General features: G+C 46.0%; 2 protein-coding genes and 1 long non-coding RNA gene across 4 annotated transcripts in view; all 3 read left to right on the forward strand.

The window, feature by feature from the left end:
* Positions 1 to 8,612: 8,612 nt before the first annotated feature.
* On the forward strand, positions 8,613 to 11,348 carry c4h11orf98 (chromosome 4 C11orf98 homolog). Its single transcript, XM_084447609.1, has 4 exons — positions 8,613 to 8,674; positions 9,008 to 9,132; positions 9,486 to 9,583; positions 10,252 to 11,348. Exons 1-4 carry the CDS (start codon positions 8,636 to 8,638, stop codon positions 10,371 to 10,373), a joined length of 384 nt encoding a protein of 127 aa, XP_084303735.1. The 5' UTR covers positions 8,613 to 8,635; the 3' UTR covers positions 10,374 to 11,348.
* A 1,465-nt stretch (positions 11,349 to 12,813) lies between these two features.
* On the forward strand, positions 12,814 to 15,458 carry LOC311317103. Its single transcript, XR_014630742.1, has 5 exons — positions 12,814 to 12,901; positions 13,905 to 14,236; positions 14,356 to 14,508; positions 14,653 to 14,748; positions 15,340 to 15,458. It is a non-coding gene; the product is annotated as an uncharacterized lncRNA (long non-coding RNA).
* Positions 15,459 to 18,598: 3,140 nt separating this feature from the next.
* lrp6 (low density lipoprotein receptor-related protein 6) overlaps positions 18,599 to 26,917 on the forward strand; it is a 48,692-nt gene continuing 40,373 nt past the window's right edge. For both annotated transcript variants that reach the window (XM_084447926.1, XM_084447927.1), the window contains exons 1-2: positions 18,599 to 18,841; positions 21,603 to 22,002. In XM_084447926.1, the coding sequence (XP_084304052.1) occupies positions 18,787 to 18,841; positions 21,603 to 22,002 (455 nt within the window). In that variant the 5' untranslated portion in view covers positions 18,599 to 18,786. The remainder of the gene's footprint in view (positions 18,842 to 21,602; positions 22,003 to 26,917) is intronic.

A 26,917-nucleotide genomic window follows, 5' to 3' on the forward strand; every position in this document is an offset into this window, starting at 1 on the left:
CACTGTCAGTCTCTGACAAAGGTGAGGCGCTAAAAAGTCATTTCAAACGGAATGCCCTCAGAAGCACCTGACATGTGAAATTAGGCTTCAGAAATTAGGCTAGAAACTCCAAACCAACTTCTTTTTTTTTTTTTTGCCCAACTTTAGTTTGACAAAACCTGGCAAAGAGCGAGCTTTTGATCAAGCTGCCCTTCATCACACCTCTTGATTGCCAAGCATGCATACAAACATAGGCTACTCCACACACACGTACATAAACACACTTACAACATACATACGTTTCCATTCCGGGAGCTGAGAGCTGTTTGATGTTAAGTGGGCACGTGTTAGAATTGTATCTTTTGCATAATTGTAAGCATGTGATTGAATCTCCACCTTACCTACCAGTTGTGCATTTTAAATAAGGAACAATGATGGGGTCTGTCATTAAAATTGTACAGATATTTACTTGAATACACAGATACTAATTTATTTTTCTGTCTCCGTTTTTCTTGTCTTACAGAAACCTAAGAACATTTCAAATGGACACCTAAATACTCATGTTGCAGTATTCTGTAATAGTGATTGTTTGGAAAGTAATAGGGAAATATTTATTGTCTGTAAATATTCTAAACGCACCAGAATAGTGATAATGATGACAATAAAAAATAATAATGATAAAACATTATTCCATGCTCTGTGGGGCAACAGATTTTGATCATTGTGAATCCTTCCTGTTTTTTTGTTAGGACTATGCCAATTATAAATGTCAGATTTGCGGTAATTTATTTTGTTTGAATGGTGTATTTATTTTGTAAATGTATCAAGGTGCTGCTGAACTTCTATATTTTTGTACCATAATGCACTTTAGATATATAAATATAAATATATATACAAGTAATTTTGTTAATTGACTTTTTTGTGGTTGACTGAAATGAAGAAAACATTGGTCATCCCTCCCTGTCATTTCTTAGCCTCCTATCGTCCTTATCGGTTTCTTTACCTGCTGACCAGGATGTCCGTAGTGTCGTCCACAAACCCAGCCTGTGTGACTCAACAGGGTCCTTAGCTCTATGTACATTGTGCTTCCACCACCCATTTCCTCCACACCTCCGTCTGTTGCCCTGGACTTCCATGTCTTTCTCATGACCTGCCTCCGCTTCTGAATGCCAAAGTTCACTCTGTACATAAACTGAACACATGCGCAACAACTCAATATTGTTGTTTGGCACTTGCACTGAGAGAACACCCTGTAATGAATGGATTAAACATTTGACAGTATCCCCTCCTGAGTGTCTTGTGTCTTCAGTGTCCCCCCGTTTTGATGTGTTTCTGTTCGGTCATGTCCTCCTGTCACACAACACCCAGACTCACTCGTTCTCACGCTCAAGTGACTGAAATGCAAAGCTGAGCCAGCTTCCCTGGCAGTCAATCTCGACCCTAAAGCCAGCCTGAGAGGTAGATGTTTTCATTAGACAGTTGTGTAAGTACAGACACACACTGAAGGACCAGATCAGGTAACGAACGCTCAAGCCCGAGGTTTCTATTGACAGGTTTCTATTGCTCCCTGTAATCAAAACCTCATTAGACACAGAGACAGTTGGACGCTTCCAACACAGACTAAACATTAAAACTAAAATCTCCCTCTGCTTACATTCTAACCACATATTTTATCATGGAGGCACACCAATTAAGACATCCAAACAGATAGACCTACCATGATATCAATCAGATTCTAATTAGAACTCCATTACACAGCAACTCACATTAAAAGGAAGTCTTTCAAGATGAATTCTTGCTGCCAATATATTTTCAAGTGCGTGACCTCACCACAAGAGTTATTAGTGAAAGCATCGTGAGAAAAGAGCCCTCCTTATTAGGCTACTGTCTGTGGTGGCCCAGCGCATCCAGACCTCTGTGAGGTAAGCCAACTCCAACCGACTGGACCCAGTGAGCTCTTGGCAGGACTAGCTTATGTGAATTCCACGCGCTGAACACTTTAGCAGAGCTTACAGGGAAGTGGTACTGCATCACTAATAATCACAAGATTGATGGCCCTCTCTGCTCTAAGTGTGGGGTGCCATCTTTTTATACGCTGTTGTTCATGTAAAAAGAACTTGATGTTACTCTCAGTCGCCTCATACAGGAAGCTTGACCCCAGTCAAAATCAAATCACCATGATTTCCCACCAGTCTTACATGTAAATGGAGAGTAAACGGCCTCCCGATTGGCTTTGACTGTTTGACAGTCATGTCATCTCCAGAGTCCAGGCAGAAACTACCACAGGTTGCTTGGCTCAGACCCCTTTGGTTTAAAGCCTATGCTAGGGTGTAAACCGTGGACTAGATGGTTCTCTAAGTCTTGACAATGACTTTTCTCTACCTTTTCTATTCAGAGGAGATTAGAGATTAGTACACACAGGTATTTATCAGTGCGACCATAGCTTTGTAAAGACCATTTGATTTGATAATGAATCAGGCTCGCCCTCCTCTCTAATTGTGTCACCCCACAATAGCGGCACGCCCCATGGTCCCTGATCCTATAATATGCTACTAGGCTAAACCAGGGCCCATTCAGCAGCTACAGTACAGTATTTAGACCTCACTCCAGGGGCGGGAAGGTGCTTTACAGCTTTCCACTCAATAGAGCAAAAGTGTCAACAAATTGCCACTCCTCATCATAAATTCAATCCGAAATTCAATTAGAAATGATCAACGGTTCCAAGCACAAGAATGTGGCGTGAAGAACTTGGCTTCTAGGGGAACCATTAAAATAATTCACACCGCTGGGCTTTGCAACATGACAAGTTTGGTTTGGCGGGACGTCGGGGGGCTGAAAGACATCTCACAGGAGGATGGAGGCAGTGTTGATGTTATGATTCAAACGCCGGCATGGAGGACGACTCCAAGACAGCTCTCGGCGCTAAAACATTCAACCAACTAAAACAAAACTGTTATAAATACCCACAACGTCAACGCTCCAAGTACTTTACTGAAGTCATAAGCCTATATAACCTCTACATGAGCCTATATAACCTCTACAAACAAGGCCAGAGCATAGGTGGCAAGAAAAGACTACCAGAGCTCCCAGGTAGTGACTTAAAGTGTCTGCACGGCCACATGCCCAGCTAATTTTTTGATGTGAATCTTTTACACTACAAAATATGAGTACTGGGTATGTTTACCTTGGAAGAACAAGACCGTACATTCATTACACAAGATTGAACTCAAGAGACAATTGATTTTTAAGCCAGCCAAAATGTGAGAAAAGACAGCTGTTACGCCAGTACAGAGGATTTCTTTAAAGCTTCATACAAATAAACACTCCTTATTTTGACGGGCAAGAAGCTGAACATACAGAGGCCTCTCATGGTAGTTTGATCCAATTTCCAAATTGGCTGAGATTCAAAGGGACCAAGACCCACTCCTTAGGAAAACAATGAAGGATAAATAATTAGGAAAACATGCAAACCCATCTTAGAAACTGCTCAGAGTAAAACCGTATAATCAGTAAAGAAATTAAGAGACATTACTTTTATGAGTTATTGAAATGGTAAAATCAAGAAGTGATTCTGATTGGAAGACCACCAACATTACGTTTACATTTACTCATTCTTGACGACACTTCAGCTGAGTCAGCGTTTTTATTTATGAGCCTGAACTCAGTCCAGCTGACATACATGCCAGTATCGGAGGAAAAAAAAAGGATGAACCAATTACTGTGTCAGGTCCTTTTATTGTTATACACAAATCTTTATTCCTGTGGTCTATGAATCAGATGAGAGTCTAGGACAGAGAGCGCTAAAGTGATTGGCTGCCCCTGCATTCAATAGAGGTGGTTGAAGGCCAGATGTGCAGATGTGCGGGAACGGGACATAATCTCATCAGTGGCAGAGCTGGCGTTCCTGCTGGTGGTTTGCCTTCAAGAGGATGGAGAAGCATGAGTCGAAAGTCATCAATATTCCCTCGGAGGGAGCTCGGGAACACGGGTATATAAGTGAAACTGTCCGAGAGAGTGGGGCTACACAATTACGCGGACGGGGGAGGAAATCAATCGGGCGGCGCAAGCGTGGGAAACATCTGCACAGTTTAGATCAGAGGCCGCTCCACGCCCAGCCCGACGAAAATTACCCCGGCAGACTGTTGGTTCAAAGGATCCCCCTGCCAAAGCAGACGTAGCTTCGCTTGTCCTGTACCTGCCTCCCCTCGGCCCCCCTGATCTCTACAACACCCTTCGAAGGCTGTGACTGGGCGAAGTGGCAGCAGGCGGTGGGAAACGTAGCGGCCCGGACAAAAATGAGGTGGTGTGAGTAGATTGGTTTTCAACAAGTGTCCGCGGATTGGCATGAAAAGGACCTGAATTTAAATAAACACGAACAGGCTTAAATAGACAGACGCAGGGTGGAAAAAAAGGGGTTCTGGCTCAAAGGCTTGAGTATTTCAGCCTAGCTTCAAATCTTCTTTATACTGAGTGTGATTTTTAGACCAGTTGAAAGAAGTCTAAACTAAAGAGCTATACCAAGTCCTTGGGCTTGCCTTGCCAGTGCCTTGATCGTTTATCTGATTAAGGATCAACAGTGTTGTGATTCAATACAATTCTTCTCAGACTTTCAAAGTGAGATCAGTTATTATTGTTATTATCCCTTTATTACTGCTGTAGGCCTACATGATGACACAATATGTCACCAGGACTTGGTTTTCCTAACATTACATAACTATATAACAAAACTTGCAGTGCTGACCTGTGTGTGTGGCCAACTTTCCAGAGAGGGATCAACTGCCACACCATCATGAGGGAATTGCCAACTGTCCAGCTAGCTAGCACTAGCATTTCGGTGGCGTAGCGGGGTAAAAGTTAGCACTAGCCCCTTTCGGGACGGTTAGGTACGACCACTGGACGAGCTACCGCTCTCCGTATCTACAGTCGCTTGTCCCTCCATAGACCAGCTGTCCTAAAAAGGACCTCCCACTGTTATAATAAGTTCTCAAGAAAGTGTCGCAGAGAAATTTCAAATATACTCACTCACTCAGGAGGGTTTCAGCATAACTGGCGGTGGGTTTTGAACGCTCGGAAATTGCTAATAAACATTCAACTTCTGTCAAACTGCCTTGCCTAAAAAATGGTTGGTGTTCTTCCGCATTTGTTATAGGGAGCCAAGGCTTAACGGAGAATGCTCGTTTTTGACAACCTGGACCTTATTTACGGCATATTATAAGACGTTTGACTCACCGAGATAACTTTGGTGTAATTCGGAGGCCTGTAGAAGAAATTTAAAATCCAGCGCGAGCCAAGTATATCCATGTAATTGCGGCGGACAGGGCACTGAGAATGCAGCTTCTAAAAAATCTATTTTCTGCCGCGAAACGGTTGTTTTCATCAATCTGTCTTCATGAATCGCTAGTTGTGCTTACATAGAGCGAGGGCTTGTTGTGGTTTTTCACATGCCTCTGTAATATGATCTTTAGAGGCGCTCATATTTACAAGTGTCAGATAAACATGAAACATGAAGCTTCAAAGTACCGCCACCAACACAGAAGAAGACTACCTCGGAAAAATAATTTCACTCGTACAGAACGCGTCTAAATAAGTTATTTAATGGTAGCGCCGTGGCTTCAAAACCCAGCATTTGTTTAAATAGACCCTTTTGCTTAGGTAAGTTAAGTTTCATGTTTATCTGACACTTGTAAATATGGGTTAGTCGAAGTGAATGGAGCGGGAAAGGACTGTTGTCTGGCATGAGCGCGTAATGCGACAACAGGACTGAGAAGGGCTACGTCTCCCCTTAAGAAACTGGGCTCAGTATCATGATCATAAGTTTATACAGTTTACATATTTTTTTAGCAATGGTAGTGTCTACCTTTCATGTCAGTGAGTCAGTCTAATAAAACATACCTGTTTTCAATTCAGAGGTGTGGTAGACGGTTGCTGTCACAAATAAGTCTGCTTCTGCCCTTGTACACTAAAAGAACACAATGAAAGAAAGAAAGGGGAAAACCCGCCATCAAAACACCAGCCACGCAATCATCACCAACATGCAGTAGCTAGCTAGCTAACGGTTCCAAGACAATGACACATTAGCTCACTCGGTAAAGTACTAAAATATATAACACAAGCAAATAAACTGTCAGAAAACAAATAGAAAACATACATGTGACAAATCATACAATCTTATATACTCTGGATAGGATCGTATTCGATGGTATCTAAATAAAAACGGCAGAGCACGATCTTGACTCACCACACGTCAGTTGTCACGGTCAAAAGGAACGAGCATGGCGCCTTAACAGCAGCTATATCCTATTGCAACCACCCACTCCAACCACAAGGGGGCGCTCCAATACATGGCAAAATGTATGGTAGCCTATCTTTGCATAGACAACCAAAAAGATCCTTTAAGATGAAAAGAAAACCACTTGATTTTGGCTAACTTCAATTATTATTAATAACTCTGTTACATTAGCACACCTGCTATTTCTGTGTAGCAGCAACATTAGAGTGTGTGCATCATGGGAACTGTAGTCAGTTTACTCTCAGTATTCATTTTTAGGGTTGATGCTAGAATGGATCGTCCAGAGGAAGGGGGGGAAGGGGGGTGGGGCTCCGCTACACATCAACCAATTACAGCACTATAGGCAGCTACTGGGTCAGACGTGGACACAGGAGTCAGGCTGATTTACCCAGGAGTGGAGGTGGACCCAGGAGTGGAGGTGGACCCAGGAGTGGAGGTGGACCCAGGAGTGGAGCTACTTGGACGGCGCTGAGTGGGTGCGATCCACATATTGCAATATGGAGGCTGGAGGCTCGCGGGCGAGCAAGGGAATTGCTCAATGCTCGCAGCCCGCATGCCTCCTGGCTGCCAAACGATTCCGCTGTGAGCATTTGATGACAAGTAGCGGAGTTCCCACCCCCTCTCCCTCCGGATAATCCACTCTAGCATCAACCGTTTTTTAGGCAAGGCACTTTGCCAGAAGTCAAATAAGATACATTAAACATGTTTATTAGCAATTCGGAGCGTTCAAAACCCAGCGCCAGTTATGTCTCTGCGAAACATGTCAATTTTGAAACATGTCCTGCTCGCATGTACGTGCGCATGCATAGAGCCAAAACCAAATGTTGGGTGTTCAGGGGAAGAGCCCGAAGTGCACCACCCACTGACTGCTGCGTCCCACAGCCAAGCATTCACCTCCCATTCATTGTCAATGGGGGGATTCAAAGGGTTATATCTCAACATGGGAGGTCACAGAGACACAGGGTTTAGACTGGCATAAAGCTCTCGACCTAGCGAATGCAGCAATACCCAAACGTCCTGCTCGCAAGCACATGCACACGCACAGAGCCATGACATGCATTCATGGGCAGAGGTCTGTGCTCCCCGAGCACCATTTCTAGTTTCATAATCTTTACTTGAGGTGTCCGATTGACTCATTTATCACTGGAGCACAATAGGGAAAAAAGGAGACAGGACACACCTTCTGAACACAAAGATGTGCACTCCAACTTGTGAACACAAAGATGTGAGACAGCTCATAACGAATGGTTTCTGAGGAACCGTCATGATGTAAAACAGGTGTTGGTTTGCATAGCTGTCACACTTTTAACATACAAATATAAATACACACACACACACACACACACACACACACACTTACAGTATGTGTGCCTCCTCAGCTTACATCTCCTCCCCTAAGGTCTACTGTGTTGGAAAATAACAATCACAAACACACTGTGTCACTGGAAACCTAGTATTTTATCACACCACTGCAGCTGGTCAAAATGCCCACTTATTCCCCAATTATCTCATCCCATCCAATAATTCATCCATCCTTTTATTCTCTAATCTTCTATTTAATAGCTCTATAGCTGTTGTCGTGGTAGATATGTTATTTCCCTCTCACTACCCTCTCTATATTCCTTTTCTAGACATTCTTCCATGTCATTTCCAACTTCTGTTTCTTTGCATCTCAATACTATTCAACCTAGGGACATTTGAGTTATTTGTACTCTTCCCACTTTTTCTTAACTTCCCCATTCTCCTCATTCCCTCTTTCTTTACCTATAAATTAATCCACTGTATAGTTTGTGTGCCTTAGATAGATGATAGATAGATAGATAGATAGGCTACTTTAGGCTTATTGATCCCCTGGGAGAAATTTGGCGTTTGGCTTTCGGTAAGCTTTCATCCGTATGTAGTTCAGTAAGTGGCCACAAGAGGGAGGCAAATTGCTATATTGAACTGAAACAAGTGTGACCATTTTCCATGGATGTATTAGCCATTTTCCATGAACTTATGAAGCAACCGTTATCATTTTTGTTCGATTAAAATGTGTTATTACTTTGTGCAAATTCGATATTATTTTTGAACATAGACTAGTCATCAATGACACTTATGGCAAAAATGTAGCGTCCAATGACGATGGGCATATTGGTCACCCACCAGCTAATGAGGATCAAGTCAACTAATTTAGAAACTAAACGAAATTAGAAAATAGAATGTAAAGTTAGACAAATAATCGTTGATGCTGTGACATGATACTACACTTGTACAGTAGGTGGCGGAATGCACCGTAACGTTGGTTTGCGATCGCCAGTAAAGTCAAGGAAGAAGAAAAAGACGAAGAAGAGAGGATTAACTCCGGAAGTACACATTCATACAAGCATGGCTGGTTACGGTGGAAAGATAAACCGACCTAAAACAGTAAGTTAATTACATTTACTTTACACTTATCCTGAATATAATGTTTAGAAAGTATGCAGAATGCTATAGATAATTTTGGCTGCTCAAACTAGAGCCTGAATGATTTTGTATGCTTTATTTAAGATGGCGAGCTCAACATCCAAAGTTATTCACGTGGCCATAAACTAACGTTGGCTTGCTAACTAGCTAGCTTTCAATGTTGAAAGTTGGGGAAAGGCCATTAACAGATTGCTGTGCTTGTCACCTGGACATCATGTGTTGTTTGGACACATGTCATCATGACGGATGTCAGTAGAAGCTGTCTGTTGCTGATTGTGAGTTGATATTGTGAAGGAATTAGGTAAGAAGCTCTTCAAGAGGCGAAGGGTTCTCACAAGGGAGAAGAGGAAGAGGCACCAGAAAGTTGGAGCAGTGATCGATAAAGGACTCATCACCATCCATCACCTGAAGAAGAGAAAGTAAGTATTTCCTTGTGCAGATAGCTAGACTGTCTGTGAGGCTGTGTTTAGAGCTAGGCTACTTCATAATAGAACAACACTTGTTATTGATGATGATGGTGACAGTGTCATTTGGACGTTTGTTGACTGATGATCATGCACTTTAGTACTGCCTTTGTAGGATTTTTTCTGTATAGTGTGTATCTATGTATTGTATTGTCTTCTGCTTGCCACAGAACCAGTAGCCCCTCGGGGACAAATTAAGTTGAGTTGACAGAAACTTCCATATTGATGATCTCTGTTGCACTGAGTGCAATCATTCAATATGTATTGTAATTGTGAACTGATCCTAAATTGTTACATTTCACCCTCAGGTCCAGCCCAAGAGCAAACATCACCTTATCTGGCAAAAAGAGACGCAAGCTTATCAAACAACTGCATCACATGGAGCAGGAGAAGAGTACTATGGATGGTAAACATTATATACTACTGGCATAGTGCATTCGCCTAGACTGGAATAGTGCACTTGCCTTGGCTGGTTAATGACAATGTGGTGGTGGTGATGATGATGACAATGATAACAAATGATGATCTAGGGCCCACATACTCAAACAGCTAGTTCAACAGTAGTCTTGCATAGCCAGACCTATCTCCACACTTTTTATTTTTTATTTTTTATTTAGCCTTTATTTATACAGGTAAAACGCATTGAGTCCCAAGGACTCATTTTCAAGTGTGACCTGTTCCACAGGCATTCAGCAAAACTTTGTTTAAGCTGTGCCAGCGCTGGAGAAAGGTCTGGCTGGACTCATTACCAATCGGGGATATGGGGCCGGAAATGCTGTATTTCTGCACGCCAATTACAATCGTCATGGGCGGAGCGGCTGCTAGGTTGTCGTTTCTCGTAGTTTGTATTGAATCTGATTGGGCCGGGAATCGGGATTCAGATCCATCTCCACTGATTGGGCGGTAATAAACTAAATGACAAGTCGTATCCCCAAAACCTACATTGGCTGAGTGAGACTAGTTCAACAGCAACTCTTGCATACATGTTCTAGTAACTGATGAGTGGCGTTAGAGCGGCCCTGGTGCTCGTGTGTGCTGTCGTACTCACTTTCTCACTTTTCTCTTTCTACACAGCTGAGGCAGTACCAAAGAAGAAGACGGCAGAAGCAGCTAAGAAACAGGGTGCAGCCCCTGAACCAGCAAAGAAAACAGAATGTGTGTCCAAGGAGGATGTTGAAATGGGAGATGTGGAATGAGAGAGGAGGACCACATAATCTACTATTTCTATTGGCTCCAAGCCAAATAGGCCAGTTGCCTGTGTTCTAAGAGAATGGACAAAAACGGTGTTGTTTTCTTCTCACAAAAGAGCGATATAATATGTGGAATATAATATTGAATGGCCTTAGTTAAACAAAACATGGGCGGAAGAGATGCAATTTGGCTAACTTTCAGCCGTCATGCCCGGAGACCTCAGACTCTGTCTGCTTCCTGTACCTCAGATGTACTTGCAAATGCTATTCTGGAATACAACTAATTAGAATGACCATGCTCAGTAATGCTCGAGGGTTATATCATCAGACTTCATGTTTCAGATGGCCTATATAATGCTCAGAATGTCAATGGAATTTGGTTATTTACCCAAGATCACATTTTGGAGAAGAGACGCTTAGGCTTTGGTTTGTGAAAAGTTGAAGATATTGGTCTGTTATGAAGTTCATGGTAGTTCTGTTACCCAATAGTGTGGCAGTAATTGTAGCCATTCTGTGACTGTCAAAGTTATATGCTGTTTGATATCTTGTCCCTGCCTTTTGCGCCCATAATTATCAACTGAATGTGTATTCTGCATTGTCATCAGTTTGTAATGGAGTATGTCTGCAAATATGGATTAACTCATGGCAGTAATATTGTTTTGATTGATTTGATTGTGTGTTCTTTATTTTGGGACTAGTGAGCAGTTGTTTGGCTGCATTATGTGGTGGAGAAACAATTCTCATCTGATGTCGAGTACACAATTTTAACTGGCTTGGTTCATTATGATTATTTTCCAAGTGCAGTATTTCAACACGTGGGTGCTAATGTCACTTAAATAATCGAAAAAGTAGATGTGTAATGGAAATGACTTTTGAATGCACAAATGGGTTCCTCTTTTGACATAATTCGCAGCCAGAGTGCTTGAACCAAGTGCATTGTTCACCCTCTTCAATTATTAATAAATCAGTTTATTGTGAATTGGTCAATTAAAATGCTATTTATTGCGTTTATATTACATTTTGAAACAGTTTTTGTTTCGTGTAATTTTGTATACATGTTTCACATAAAGGCTATTTTCCACATAATGATGTTTTAGGAACATTCTAAATAGTCTCTTCTGAGGATGGAACATTGTGCTGGATGTGAGGGCAGAGCATCCCTCCCCCTTTCTAGCCGCGCCGAAGACAAAGACCAAAATGGGTCAGACTCGGGAGGAACGAAGAACCCTCGCTGCAGAGATTACGCACCAGCAGTAGGTCAGATAAATACATATAGCGCGCCTAATTTACCATTTTATGGATGTATACGTTCCTCTTTTATCTTTTGGGGTTGATAGTTTCTTGACGTGGATTGTTCAGTCAGATTTTAAGGAACGGGGAGACCTTGATTGTGTGCTTTATGCTGCCTATAGAAAAAAAACAGTCAACCGTCTTGAAAATTGTCAACATGTCCTTCGAGTCTTGGAATGGTTGATCTGCACACAGCACACATTTCTGATGTTATAAGATACCCGGCGCGGATGCTGCCTCAAGTTGTGCTGTGAACGACCTGTTCTGACGAGGACATCGGATGCGCCGCGGGGGTGCTCGAGTCAAACATAGGCTAAAAGGCACACGTAAGTTATTGAATAGCCTTAGTGGAATGCGAAGGGTAGGCTATCATATCCCCTGCCACAATAGGCAATGTGTCCCTCCAGCAGAGATTATTATTATATACCTGTCGTCTTCCATCAGTAGGCCTATTGGGCTATATTTGTGACGCGGGATACAGGCCTAATTCTGTGTTTATTTCATAAAGGAACATTCTCTTAATGGTTTAACAGATAGGACCAGTCATCCTCAATGGGATGGTTTGAAGTCTCACTGCTGTGAAATAGCACGTATTTCATGAAGATTGCATCAACACTCGAGTGTAGCTGATCTACACGCCGGATACAGTTTGATGTACTACTGTAGCGTAGCGACGCATCCAGTGTAGGCTAGATGCTGGATGAGGACAGTTCCAACCCAAGTCAAACTACAGCTCAGCCTTTGATTTGAGAAATTACACGTTACGATTACAATAACAGTGTTCTCTTCACAGTATGATCCACCTGCTTACAGGTGTTTAACAGGTGTATGAAAATGTACTACATGTAGCACACTTTCTCAACATGCTTGTGTAGGCCTATGCTAAATCATGCCTAGCATCCCTCGTCCCATCTCAGAAAGGCCTAGAGGACTCCCTATCAGTGCCACATCCCAAATGACAAATCTCCAGGCACTAGACATGACCCAGCTGCACACATTTATAGGCTATAACTCGCCCAGGGAAGAATAAGTCCCCTTAATTCTGTGGTAATCATGCTGATGGCACCGCCGCTTGGATCTGATTGCTCTGTAGAGTACTTATAGAGATAACATGAGTATTATCATGTCCCACACAGGAGACAGGAGCAAAGTCCTGCTGTGAGGACATAGAAAAGGTGTGTGAGCCGGACTGTGGACCCCAAGGTCTCCTGAGACTCTCATGGAGGACTGCTTACAGGTTGCAGGTAAGTACTCGGCTCCCTACAACACAGGGGTTTATGACTGGGAACATTAACTAATGGGAACATTTTCACTTACGGAAATAATTCAGTGGCTTATAGCTGGATTATAATAGGACAATATTGTCTTGAAACAGACATAACAGCGTCAAAACCTTCATTTGACTGCAAGGCATAGGTGTGGATTTACGTTTTGTGAGTTGTATTTTGTGAGTTTTATTTGTGGATGTGTATCATTACAATGTTACATTTTCAATCAGTGATTTGTGATGGCACTACTAGCCTACTTCTAGTTAATTATTGTGGCCCATTTTTTATAGCACTTGTCAATTTATTTTGATTTTGCAGTTTTCATTGTGCCCTATTTTCATCGTGTGTAGTTGATTTCATAGTGTGTATGGATCTGGCAGTTCTAGACATATCAAAGGCTAAATTGGGGTTGTGGGACACAGAAAAAAAAATGCTGCGATGTTGGAACAGTCGTCACTGAGCCAGGCTGATAACAGTGTCCCAGCGTTCCTGGAAACTAAAATAAAATGGTGGGAGCGTTAGCAGATAGTGTTTTGAAGAGATAACTTTCATTAGCCAGCTGGAACCGAACCAAGTGCTTAGCTTCACGTGAAAAGGCTGTTTGCGATGCTTGGCAAACGTTTGACAAAAGCTCTGCCAGTTAAGGGGTCTTATCAAAGGGATTTCTTTCTCAGGGGTTTCTGTCCATTAGGGATTTCGGTCTCGTAATGTAAACTCCATGTCAGTTAAATGAATACCCCCTGCAAATCAAATTGATTTCCCTTGCCTCTCGGTTTCCCTCAGCTGGTTGCTACAGTAGGTGGTACAGGACTCGGTCAGGACTCAGGATTAGGACTTGTGTTTATTACGACTTGTATAGCAAATTATGATTCCAATACCCATTCTATACCTTGATACATCTTAGAAAGCAGTGATTTTCTTATGCCGGTAAGTTTTTGTTTCTGACTCATTTCATGTCCCCTGCTTTTTTGTCCCATAGCACTGTTTGGATCTGCCCTCTCCTGTTGAGGACTCTGCGGGCTTGTGTGTGTGTAGCCAGAGCCCTCTGGATCTGCGAAGCCATGATCCTCTCGCTAAAGCGGTCGCCGTCCGCGCGGACGTCAGCAGCCTTCCTCGTCGCCGCAGCGGCGTTGGCAGTCGCGGCCCCTGCCCTGGCTTCCAAACAGGAGACGTGTTTCTCCAGACAGCACCAGGACGCCACCGTCAATGTCCGAGCGGCGTTGGCCGCTCCCGGCACCGTCATGGACTCCCGGTTCTCGCCGTCTCAGCGAGACTGCGTCATGTCCTGCTGTTCACAGGAAGTAAAGCCAGGTAAGCAAGGCAACAACAACAACACCTGCTATTTATAGAGCAAGAAAGCTGCTGCTGCCTCAGAACTGTCATGGTGAACAGTCACATAATGTGTGAATTTGTGTTCTTTCCCCTCTAAGGTGTCAATTGTACTATGGTTGTGTACAATCAGAACAAGCCCAGAGAGCCACCCAACAATGTGAACTGCTATCTGTTCCACTGTGAGACAGAGCACAACTGTCCTCTAATGGCCATCCCACAGCCTGGCATCAACACATTTGACATTTCCAAAGGTAAATAGTAGATTCAGACATTGTCCTTCTCTTACAGTATATCACAGTTGATTTATGTTTGCTGTTTTTCCTTCTCTATTTGTTTGTTGATCTGCCGTTGCTTAAAAACCTACTAATTCTTTCTCTTTTATGTTCGCCACATAGGTTTAATTCATCCCACTACGGTGAGACCTACTACCACTGCACAAACAACAACTACAATGCAAGCCCCAACTACCACACAACCAACCACCACACAAGGTACTATGATGACACAGTTGTCAACAACAACAGCAACAACAACACAGCTAACTACTACTACTCTACAGCCTACTACAACCACAGCTACACCGACAACTCCACAACCGACCACTACAACCACAACACAAGCCACAACTACTACACAAGCAACAACCACCACGACACAACCTACACCCACCACAACACAGCCTACAAACACCCAACAACCGACCACAACCAGCACAATGGCAGCAACTACTGTCATAGTAACGATACCTATTACAACACAACCAGCTACAACTACTACAACAACAACAACAACAACTGAGGCTCCTACTACTCCTCTTACTACTACTACTCCTCCTCCTCCTCCTCCTCCTCCTACTACTACTACTACTACTACTACTACTACTACTACTACTACTACTACTACTACTACTACTACTACTACTGCTACTGCTACAACTACAACACCAGCCACTACCACCAGTCCACCAGCTACAAAAAAGCCTATTAAACCCACCAAAAAACAAAATAAGCCACCCAAAAAGCCTAAACCACATCCTGTTGTGTCCACGACAACAACTTCTCCACCTATCCTAACCACCACAGCTCCCACGCCTGCCAAAACACCCAGCGGAGACATCAGCGAGCCAGATACTCCGAAACCACAGCCAGAGGCAGTACCAACCACTACTATTACCACCACCACCACCACCACCACCCCCACTACCACTACTACTACAATGTCACCCACTGAGCCACCGACAACAAGGACAACAACATCCGTAGGGCTCGACATTGTACCAAAGGGGGCAGCAAGGTCAGATTCTGCCCTCCAAAACCCCATCCCTCCAGGGGGGGAGGGGGGCGTGGGCCAGGGGAAGGCAGTGGCCGCCCGGGGGGCTTTGAAGAGCAGCATGGTGGCGATTGTGGTGATTGGGCTGACCATCCTCACCCTGGTTCTGGCCGTCATGGGCCGCAAAGCCATGGAATCCTTCGACAGGCGTCACTACACAAGACTGGAACTCAATGACCTGCACTATGAGGTGTGAACACAGATACCCACGCATGTGGACACATACACAGGACAAACACACACACACACATATACGTCTTTTGTCTTACTTTGCAAGGTTTAGCCCTGAAGAGACCCACAGTACATGCAAAAAAACAATCGTTTTTTTTAATTTATTTTTATTTTTTAAACACGATCAATTTCACCATATCACTATTTCATTTATTAGCACACAAAAAACAACACCTTGATTGAACAGGCCACTCTTTTCATATGTCATTGACAGAGAGATATCAGAAGGCTATGGAATAACGATAAAAACAGCAATACATCAATTCCACAAACTCAGGAAGTCTCTTGACTTAGTGGTATTCTGTGACAATGCCATTACTATGTATATGAAAGACCTTTTGCAAGAGAATAGAGGAGGATGAGTGCTTTGTGTTTGGAGGAGGTGCAACTCTGCATGTCTTTTACTTTGCTCCACATGTTTGCTCCCATAGCCATATGAGATTGTGGACCCTTTCTTTCTCAATTCTTTTCCACTTTGTAGTCTTGTGTTACTTTAAAATTCTTCTGGTTTTGCAGTTGGACGAAAATACAGTGATGGATGCAGTTCTTTGAAAATTGATGCACAATTGTATCCTATGTTTTTGATATAATACACTTCTTTTTAAATGGTGAGATTGTTTTCATAGGTAGATTACACTGGCTGCACACTATTTTCATAAGTAAATTTGTATTGTAAGTCAGTGTGCGAGAGTGTGCAGACTGAGTGCACTAATCAATGAGTGAGACAAACAAGCTGGTAGGTTAGATGTAATATCCATATGTATCACAAGGTGGCAGAAGCTACCTTTGAAATCACTATTGATTTTGTATTGGTAGCCTATGCTGCGCAGCCCCTTCAAAAATCTTTCCACAAGTAAGCATTGAGCCAAATTGTGATATAGTTGCACAAACACCAATTTGTTTATTATTTGTATTGCTTTATTTTGTAAAATATATGGATGGTAACATGTTTGGTCTTGTTTTGTGAGGTGTTGCTTTAAAATCAATTTTGGATTAGATGTTTGAATTAGTTCTTGTAAGAAATAAAATGTGAATTTTGAAGTGTGCATTGTTTTTATTCTCTCCTATTCCTATTTGAACTGTGGGTGATGGTTACAAATGATGCACTGCACCACCTTGATACATAACAAAGTGCTCTCTCTCTCTCTTCACACGCACACACACAAATGCATACACTCAGGTATCACAAAGTATTGATCTTGTGCTATTTTTCCCCCATGTTAAAGTTATTTCCATCTATTATAGGAAAATTCTAGATTTCAGTAAAATTGAAAGAATGTAGATCACTGCGCGATTAGAATATGGATTTTTGAAACATGTTTTTATTGTCATTTCACATTAGGTTCTTGCAACTCAATCTGATTCATTTTCAGTGATGCATGCGTGTTTACAGGTTTTGGTTTGAGAACAGAAATCAGCTGTCATTTATCAGAATTATTCAAAATTGGGGGAAAACATATATTGTCTTTGCTTGGGCTTCCATAGAGAATAGCCTACTGCATATCTGGCTGACAGATAGACTGTCTTCCTCTGTCTTCCCCTAAAGCAGGGGTGTCAAACTCAAGGCCCGGGGGCCATTTCCGGCCCTCCTCCCCCCTCCCTCAGGCCCCAACATGATGTAAAAAATATAATGTATTCCGGTCTGCCAAATTCTAAAAAAAAAAAGAAAGAAAGAAAGGTAATTATGTTTTCTAGTTGTTTCATACCTTTTCAAACTACCCATTCATATACAATTGAAATAAAAACCCAATTCTATAGTATTGGAAATCTGGATGTTAGTAATGGAAATTAAAAAAACACCAGAAATATCACACATTCTTGTTGTGCTTACTGTAAATGCTGAAGTGGCCCTCCTATGATATGACAATACCAGCAGTGGCCCCAAGCCAATTTGAGTTTGACACCCCTGCTAAAGAAACTACATAGATCCAGTCAGTATAGCCCATGCGGGGTCATTGGGGTATGTTGTTCTAAACCGAAGCACCAACTCCGTGAGAAACTAGTGCCATTGGAATGTGTATCTTTCCATTGAAACAATTGTTGTACAAGCCTACATTTTCCTTGTCTTGCAAATTGAGGACGTGTTTTCTCATTTAATGTAGCTATCTATAACCCCTTTAGCGTTTTTCGGCGGGTCCACTTGGCACGCTACAGAGGACGCATGTAATCAGCTATAACAATAGCAGCTCGACTCTGCTGTTCAGAGACAGAGGGAATAAGGTAACGGGGGGGAGGGTTGGCATTTTTCCTCCCAGCGGAAGGAGACGTAGCTCTTATAATGTGCAGTTCACGAAAGATTCGTATCTTTTCAGTGAACCGAATGTCTGAATCGTTTGCATGTCCCAATCATCATTTCACTGAAAACTGTTACAAACGTGTGGACTTTGCGGTAGGATCATCAGGTACGAATGAGGCCGGCGAGGAAGAAAACAGTGAAATTTAATTTAAACAGTATGACTGAATCATCTCCTCTTAAATTGAATTACCCTGCGGGAACGATATAGGCCTAGACTACTTTTGAACATTTGAATTCATGCCCCCCCCCTAAAAAATAAATAGGATATAGATAAATAAAATAAAAACGTTTTTATATCTTGGCATTTTAATAGTTTAGCCTTCAATTCTATGTTTTTTTTCATTTGCATTGGATTTATTTCTTCTCACGAACTAAACGATTCCGTGAGCCAAATATCCGAATCTTTTGGAGGATCTGAACCGAGGGGAATGACTCGAAGTGCCCGTCGCCAGCGCACAGGCAGTAGTAGAAGGGAACTGGGATCGTAGCGCCACCGCCAAGCCTGAGCCAACGTAGCCTGCTAGAATGGAGCTGAGAATAATCTGAGTTACATCGTAACCAGCCCAAACTCCAATATTGTTGCAATCTTGACAATTACGTGCGAGGGGACCGAACACAGAAATGCGAATCCTGCGTTGAAGAGAAGCGGCAGCGGCGAGAAACAGGGAGAAAGATGGGCGCCGTGCTACAGAGTCTGTTGTTGTGTAGTTTTTGTTTGCTAATACGAGGTGAGTTTGGATCTTTTGTGTTTTCCCCATTACTCGGAAAGTTAAGATATGCTACCCAAATATGCGACTGGGTTCTTTGCAGAAGGGAATGGTGGGCATTGCGTGCACGTTAGTGGGGCCCAGTGAGAGGTTTTGATTGCTGATCAGAGTAGCCAGCAGTCTGGTGGAGCTATGCGTGCGTGTGGCTCAGTCAGGCTAGCTAGTTATGAAGCTACTCAAGGTTAGCAAGCTAGCTAGCTAACTATCCAGTAATCACTCTTCTGTTGCATTCAATTCCATTGCACCTCTATAAAGATGTTGATGCTGGTTTGCACAAAACAGTGTTTCCTCCGTGTTTGATGTTGTTATATTACACAAATATCATCAAAGAAAACTGCGGGTTACATTGTGTTTGATGTAGCTAACTGGTTGGCTATGGCTAACTATACAAGAAGAGCGTCAATAGGAGTGTATGGATAGGCCAGCAGGCTGGTATAACTACGAAGCTCTTTACTCATGTGCTAAATTACCACTGCATAGTAAAGCTGTGTTGCATCCCATGTTGCTCAGATGAGTTTTGATCTAACGTTAGCTTTGATTCATTTGATCTTGTGCCGTATCATTGATATGGCTTTAACTTATTGCTCGTGTTATTAGGCCGACATTGCATAATGCAACAGGCAGATGCTGAACATTACTCGTTAACCAGATACTTTTATTTCTCTGAAACGCTTTGAATGGAACAATGTCACTAATGCCCGTTGGCCCATAAATGCATGTTTTATATGCTTACAGAAGGAGTATACAAACATTGAATTTACGGCTACAATCTGCTTCAACATAATAATTTGCAAATATCTCAGTCATTGTATTCTAGTAAAGAGCTGAATCGTAGACTGGGAATAGTCGAAGGTGTTAACTGCTACATTTGGTCAGTCCCAGGTGTCACACAGAGAGGCTCAAAGTTGAGGGCTCTCGGTGTCCCTTGAGAGCAAAAACATGCTTGTCCCTCCCATTCAGACCTGATCTTAAAATGTGGCATGGTCCACATTTCACTGCAAACCTGTAGCATTTGGACACAAAATGTTGAGTAGAGAACTGTCTTGTATTGTCAAGCAGTGTTCGTCAACTATTCAAGCATTTTCCAACAGATGGGGTGGCAGTGCTTTAATGGACTTATTTTCCTGTCTAGAATGTCACTGTTCTTCTTGGAAGCCCTTTTCCACTTAGGATACTTTCTGGTATTGATCTTTTTTTAATTCTGATATGTAGGCTATAGGATGTAGAGAGATAGGCTTCTTGTTAAGGCCCTCTCCATCTGGGAGCCATATTGGGACGAGGTTACTCTGAGCGGAATGCAGTGAAGTGGTTCAACATCCATTTAACTTTTCTCAGAAAATGACTGGTGTTTTGGATCAGTCGTCTAAAGAAAATGTTGAGGGATCTTAAATGGGATATTGTTCAAAGACATTTTAGTTGTTGTTTGGTTTTTTTGTGTGTGTGCAAAAGAACCAAGATTGGGATCTATTGCAAACTGTTCAACATGTTTCAGTTGTTGTGACAAGCCCTCACAAAGTTAAATATGAGCATTTGTGCTCAGAAGGCATCAAGTACAATTTACAGTGCTTACAAGTCCTTGTGGAGTTTTTAATATCCGTGGCAAGTGAAGCCCTTTAGTGTTCTAAAGTCCTGTTAGTAATGATGTTGAAATGAGCTGCCTTTCCATCTCGCAGTGTGCGTCTGACTGTTGAAAGCCTTCGCTGTTTAGCTGCCCTCGTAACAAAGTTCAGGTAGACCGCTTAACAAAAGTTAGTGCTCTCAGGGGGTAGTGCTGAGATGTTATCAGGGGGCTAATAATCAGTGAAATGCAGTTCCCCCTCTATTCACACTTGGCAGGGTGGAGTGGTGGTCTTGGATGGAACTTCAGTAAACTCTCCTGCCGTTCTGTGAATTTATTTGTAGAAGGAAATTCCCCCACTGTAAAAAAAAAAAAAAAAAGCAGGAAAGGGGCTTGAGGTTGACCTTGATAGTGATACGCTGGCATGTGGTGGTAGATGTGTCAAATTGGGGTTAGGCAGTGTGCCAAGATTCAGGAGAGCCAGCCTAGTATGACGCCTGGCCTGTAGCTCACTACTATTGCATTTCACCGTGTAGCATATCGGCTAGCATCCAGCGTAGTATTTTGCAGGACAAGACAATGGGGATGAAAGCGGGTGATCGTTTCTAATGAGAGCTTTAAAACTTCAGCGCTAGGCCTGCTGCTTTACAGAGATAAAACCCCCCATAGCTCAGGATAGGCCTATTGGGTTACGTTCCTCAAAGTTGTTTCAAGTTCTAATCCACGATAAGGTTGGCGAGGTCTATAGCAGGCATTTGAGAAATAGACTTGCAACAACACGCAAAGGGGAAATTTTGTTTTCACTGCAGGTGCTTGAGAGTTAAAGCATTGGGTTTGCATGAGAACTGAGAACTAGCCTAAAGATTTTTTTTTTGTGTGTGTGTGTGACATTTTTGTGATGTTCCATCATGAGTCATTTCAGTGCTATAGTTTAGGCCCTAGAGGTTGATACACCACTAGTTTCCTGAAAATAGCTTGACTACGGAAGACACCTCTCAGATTACAATTCATCAGTTCATCCTTCAGATTATCATGTCTCATGTTGGTTTCGGTTGTAGTGATTCACACTGTAACTATTTAGTGTCCACCCACCCACCCACCCCCCACTGCAGTAAAACTAGCGCTGGGCCTAATCCTTATTCTCTGTTCCGCCCCTCCCCTCAGGGGTGCCCCTCCTACTCTACGCGAACCGCCGGGACCTGCGGCTGGTGGACGCGGCGCACGGGAAGGCCAACGCCACGGTGGTGGTCGGCGGCCTGGAGGACGCCGCCGCCGTGGACTACGTCTACGCCCTCGGCCTCGTCTACTGGAGCGACGTGAGCGAGGAAGCCATCAAGCGCACCGCCTTCAACCAGTCGGGCCCCAGCGGCGTCCAGAGCGTCGTGGTGTCGGGGCTGGCCTCGCCGGACGGACTGGCCTGCGACTGGCTGGGCGGCAAGCTCTACTGGACCGACTCGGAGACCAACCGGATCGAGGTCGCCGAGCTCGACGGGTCCTTGCGGAAGGTCTTGTTCTGGCAGGAGCTGGATCAGCCGAGGGCCATCGCTCTGGATCCAGGAAGAGGGTGAGAGCACCTGGGCTTTGTTCGGTCACTGAAAGGTGGAGAGAGGGAGGACAGGAGAGGGAGAGAGGGAGGGAGGGAGGGAGCAGCGGGGGGGGTGGGGGTGGAACTGCTATTGTGAGGCCCACCTTTGTTCCCGCCGCTGCCCTGGCCTGGATTGGGTTGCAAGGTTGCCCGAGCCCGGAGCCTCCGTCCCAGAGCGGGCGGGCCGTCCGCCGGAGTCTCCGGCCGGCCGAACAAGAGGGGCAGTGTTGTTTTTGCCCCCTCTGCTCCCGGGGAAGGGGAGCGGCGAGGGCGCTTAGCGCCGGCAGCTGAGGAATGTCTTATATCAGCTCGAGATAGAGGGGCATCTGCCGCAGCCAGAGAGAGAGAGAGGGAGGGAGAGAGGGAGGGAGAGAGAGAGAGAGAGAGGGAGAGAGAGAGGGAGAAAGAGAGGGAGAGAGAGAGAGAGGGTAAACAAACCCAGGTCACGGCCGCTGCTCCCTGGTCCAGCGGCAGCATGCCTGTCTAATTACCTCACCGGCTCACTTCTGAGAATCCACCACAACCAGAGAGAGATGTTTAGTCTAGTGGCGTTTTGTTTTCTTGAGGGATCTGTTGGGGTTTTTTTGTGGGGGGGGGGTGCTTTTTGGTGGCTTGTCCTGCTTTTATCAGTGTGTTGGACCTGCGGTTCTCAGCTGCTTCCAAAAAGCAAACAAGAAATACCTCAGGCTTGAACGCGGAAGGGTCGAATCGCCGACAGCAAGCCACGAGGACGGCGCTCCGAGTTAAAGAACGGAACGAAACCAGGAGGAAGGATTAGATCCCTCTTTCGGCGAGTTGGGGATATTCCCCCCTTTTGTTATGGCCGATTGAAATCTGGGACTCGCGCTGTAGCACAACAAAAGCCATTCAGCGCAACTTGTGTGTCGGCGTCCCTCCCTGCGTGACTCTGTCAAGCAGTAGCGACATCGGAGTTATCCCTGGCCTGATCACGCTTGTGTGAGAAAATGCTCAGAAACATTAAGGCTATTCGTCAGTTTGGCGAAGGAAGCGTGTTGGGTGTCATTCATTCACCCTTCTTTCAGCTTTGTCCTCCCCATCAGGAAAACATTGCCTATATTTGTCTTGTGAGTTGGGCTAGCATGATCTTCATAGTAGGCCTAATGTTCAGTATTCACATGTAAGGCTCCTTTTTAAAAACTGGGATCTGGACCTGTTGTCCCAAATTAATATTCAAGAACCGGTATCTACCTCCTCCCTGGTATCTACCTCCTCCCTGGTATCTACCTCCTCCCTGGTATCTACCTCCTCCCTGGTATCTACCTCCTCCCTGGTATCTACCTCCTCCCTGGTATCTACCTCCTCCCTGGTATCTACCTCCTCCCTTTGGCGTTGGGGCCAAACACCGGGAGGAAGTAGGTCATGAGGAGTCCAACCAATAGGACGGACGAGCCCGGCGGGGTTGAGGAGGGCGATCCCTGACCGCACAGCCATCCGCCACGAAACCCGATCCCCAGTGAAAGAAGCGCCTGCCCCCCTGCCCCCCCCGACCGTGGGACGGAGGTGCCCGCCCGCACTCCTCAGATGTCTGCCCTTCGCCAGGATACCAGGAAGGGTGACGGAAAGGCATCGGGAGGGGGGGGGGGGTGGGTTTGAAAGGGCTCGGCGAGAGAGTGGGCTGCTGCGGGTGTGATCGTATGATCTCACAAACAACACGGGACGGGGACCCGCTTGTCTGCATGTCCGTGTGTTGAGTCACGTGTGTGTTGAGAGTCACGTGTGTGTTCACGTAACGACAGGAGCCTAAGCCTGGCATGCATGACCTGTCCTAAACGGGAACTATTAATCCCACCCCATGATCTTCATTAATCTAGCCGTGCCAGATTCAGGCCCGAGCATTCGGAGTCGTGCTGTCGTTGGTACCTCAGGGTCGTTATCAGCGATCAGCCGGGTTTGACGACCCCCCCCCCCCCTCCCCAGGAGCCCAGGGCTAGGGGGAGAATGGCGGTAGGTGTCGGGTTACACCTCAGCAGACCGGGGGACGCAGGGAGGCCAGGCCGGCCAGGTGACCAGGAGGGTAACCTGAGCGTGGAGGTTCAGACAAAAGGCTAGGCTAGGTAACCAGACACCAGGACACGGTGGGGTCGTTCAGGTCCCTTCAGACGCCCCCCCCCCCCCGCCCCCCCCACGTTCCCAGCACTTCCACTCCCCCAGAACTACATGACCGACGATAAACCCCCACCCCCCCTCTAGCCACACACCGACAGCCATTGTTTCTGTTTGGACAGCTGTTCGTGCTTCGTCATCCCTGGCCTTCTTTACCTGTAGACTACGGAAGCGTGGACCATGTTGAAATGCAGTGAGGGGGCTCTGTTCCAGCCCCGGCTGGCCCGAGGCGTTTTGGGACATCTTTATAAAGTAAGACGCAAGGCACTTAGGTTATTTGGCGCTAGCGATTCCAGACTCATCACAGGCACGCTTGGGGGGGGGGGGGGGGGGGGTAATGTCGCCGATTTCCACACTCAAGCAGTTCCGAGGCGCCAAGCCTATCACCCTCCCCGCCAGTCCGTGCTATTTATAGCCCTCCCACCCCCCCCTCCCCAAACCCCCGCCGTGGTCGACTTATCTCTTAAGGTCTCGCCCTTTTCGTCAAAGGCGGACCGCAAATAAAGGCGCGCTCCTCGACTCGCGACACAACTGCCGACCGGCAGTCCGGGCAAGTCGCCGCGCGGCCGCCTTGACTCCCGCGCCCGCTCACGCCCTCTTCGTAATTTGTCACCACGTTATCGGCGCCAGAGGTGGCGACGCGTCTGTCTCTTGCCAGCCCGCCCGGTGGGGCTAGCCTGCAGGCTACTCCTTCTCTCCAGGTGTACGCTGACGCCTCCAGCTCATCCTGCCCTTCCCCCTACACGGCCACAGAGCTACAGGCTGCCCCCCCCTCACGGCCACACAGCGACAGGCTGCCCCCCCCCCCCCCCCCCTCACGGGCACACAGCTACAGGCTCGCCCCCCCCCCCCCCCCTCACGGGCACACAGCTACAGGCTGCCCCCCCCCCCCTCTCACGGGCACACAGCTACAGGCTCGCCCCCCAGGCTTTGCTGCTGTAGCAAGGAGCGGACTGAGAGAGAGAGAGAGAGAGAGAGAGACAGACAGAGGGAGCGAGCGAGCGGCCTGTGCTATATCCGAGTCCTTATGTAGCTATATTCTCCGTCAGTGCCACAGCTCAATGCCCCCCAGGTTCACCGCGGGAACACAGGCCACGGCGTCGCTCTGCGGCAGTGTCCCCGGCCGTGCCCCAGCGGGAGCTGTTTTGCCGGTCGCGCTGGCGACGGCCGGCGCGTCTCCCTCGCTAAGCCGCGTCCGGCCGTCCCGTCGTTACCACCTGCTGCGGCTCAGCTCCCCCGTCGGAGAGGACTCCGCGCGCGCCATTGATGTTGATGGTCATGTAAGGAGACACGCTCTCCCTCTCTCTTTCTCTCGCTCTCTTTCTCTCTTTGCCACACACACACAGACACACACACACACACACTCTAACTACCCCTCCTGCTTTCTTTCGTCACCACGCTCAGTGATCTCCCTAGTTTTTCCGTACAGGCGATCAGGCACCAAAGAGGGGCATGAATTAACATGTAAATCCACAAGGGCCGGGATAAAAGAGACCCTGTAATGTATTCATTCATTTTATTTAAATTGAAGGGATGCTACCCCCCACACACACACGCACCACTATCCCTCATCTGTTTGTGTGAATCGACACTCAGTTCAACTTGTTCCAATTCTCGATGTTTAAAAGACGGCGAATTGCTCAAGGCGTCCTTTCTCAAGAGTTCTGTTTGTGGTCGCCAGGCGGGGTGGGGGTGGGGGTGGTTGGGTGGGGGTGGTTGGGTGGGGGGGGGGGGGGCTTTGGCCTGTTGTACAACAACAAAAAACTCATTTAACTTAATAGTTCAGTCCAACAAAGTGGGTTACACAGGAGTCTGTCATTCCCTACACGACTGCACTTTTTGTCACCGGCAATCATGGAATTGGATGAATCAAGTGGCAATAAGGATATGTTTCAGATGTGTTCCAGATTTGTGCGGCCTGTAAGCATCTGTAGGCAGGCCTCCATAGGATCCCATACCAGATGGAAGGGCCTCCATGCCAGATGCATTAGGCAGCGGTGGAGATCAGATCTTCCTATCCCATACAGCCTCAGCCCGGCCCGGCAACACCGGGCCCCGCTCCGCCCCAAGCCCGAGGGTCTGGTTCTTCCCCGGCAGCACCGGGCCCCGCTCCGCCCCAAGCCCGAGGGTCTGGTTCTTCCCCGGCAGCACCGGTCCCCGCTCCGCCCCAAGCCCGAGGGTCTGGTTCTTCCCCGGCAGCACCGGGCCCCGCTCCGCCCCAAGCCCGAGGGTCTGGTTCTTCCCTGGCAGCACCGGGCCCCGCTCCGCCCCAAGCCCGAGGGTCTGGTTCTGCCCCGGCAGCACCGGGCCCCGCTCCGCCCCAAGCCCGAGGGTCTGGTTCTGCCCCGAGCTGCCTCTTGGCCCCCTGCCTGGTTCATCCCCTACCTCCCTCCAGCCCCTGAGCCCAGGCTGCCTCCAGCCCTCTGCACGCAGACTGAGCGGTGCCAGCCTTGGCTCCGCGGGGCCCAACGAACGGTGCTGTAATTGCTCCATTGTACAAAATGGCTTAGCCGGCTTCCGATTGTGATAGCCCGCTCGCTGCACATTCTCTGTAGTGTGTGTGTGTGTGTGTGTGTGTACGTGTGTGTGTGTACGTGTACATACAGGCCCTCAGAACACCACTTCCTCCCACCCACCGCACGCATCCTCAGTCTCATTAGCATGACGGCTATTTAAAGCCTTTTTTTTTCTCCTACGCATGAAATCGAGACGCTTGCTTCGATGTTTTTGTCTTTTTTAATATTTTTTTCTCCCTGGTCACGTTTCATTT

The sequence above is a fragment of the Borostomias antarcticus genome (genome assembly GCF_949987555.1).
Source record: "Borostomias antarcticus genome assembly, chromosome: 13".
NCBI classification, from domain to species: Eukaryota; Metazoa; Chordata; class Actinopteri; order Stomiiformes; family Stomiidae; genus Borostomias; species Borostomias antarcticus.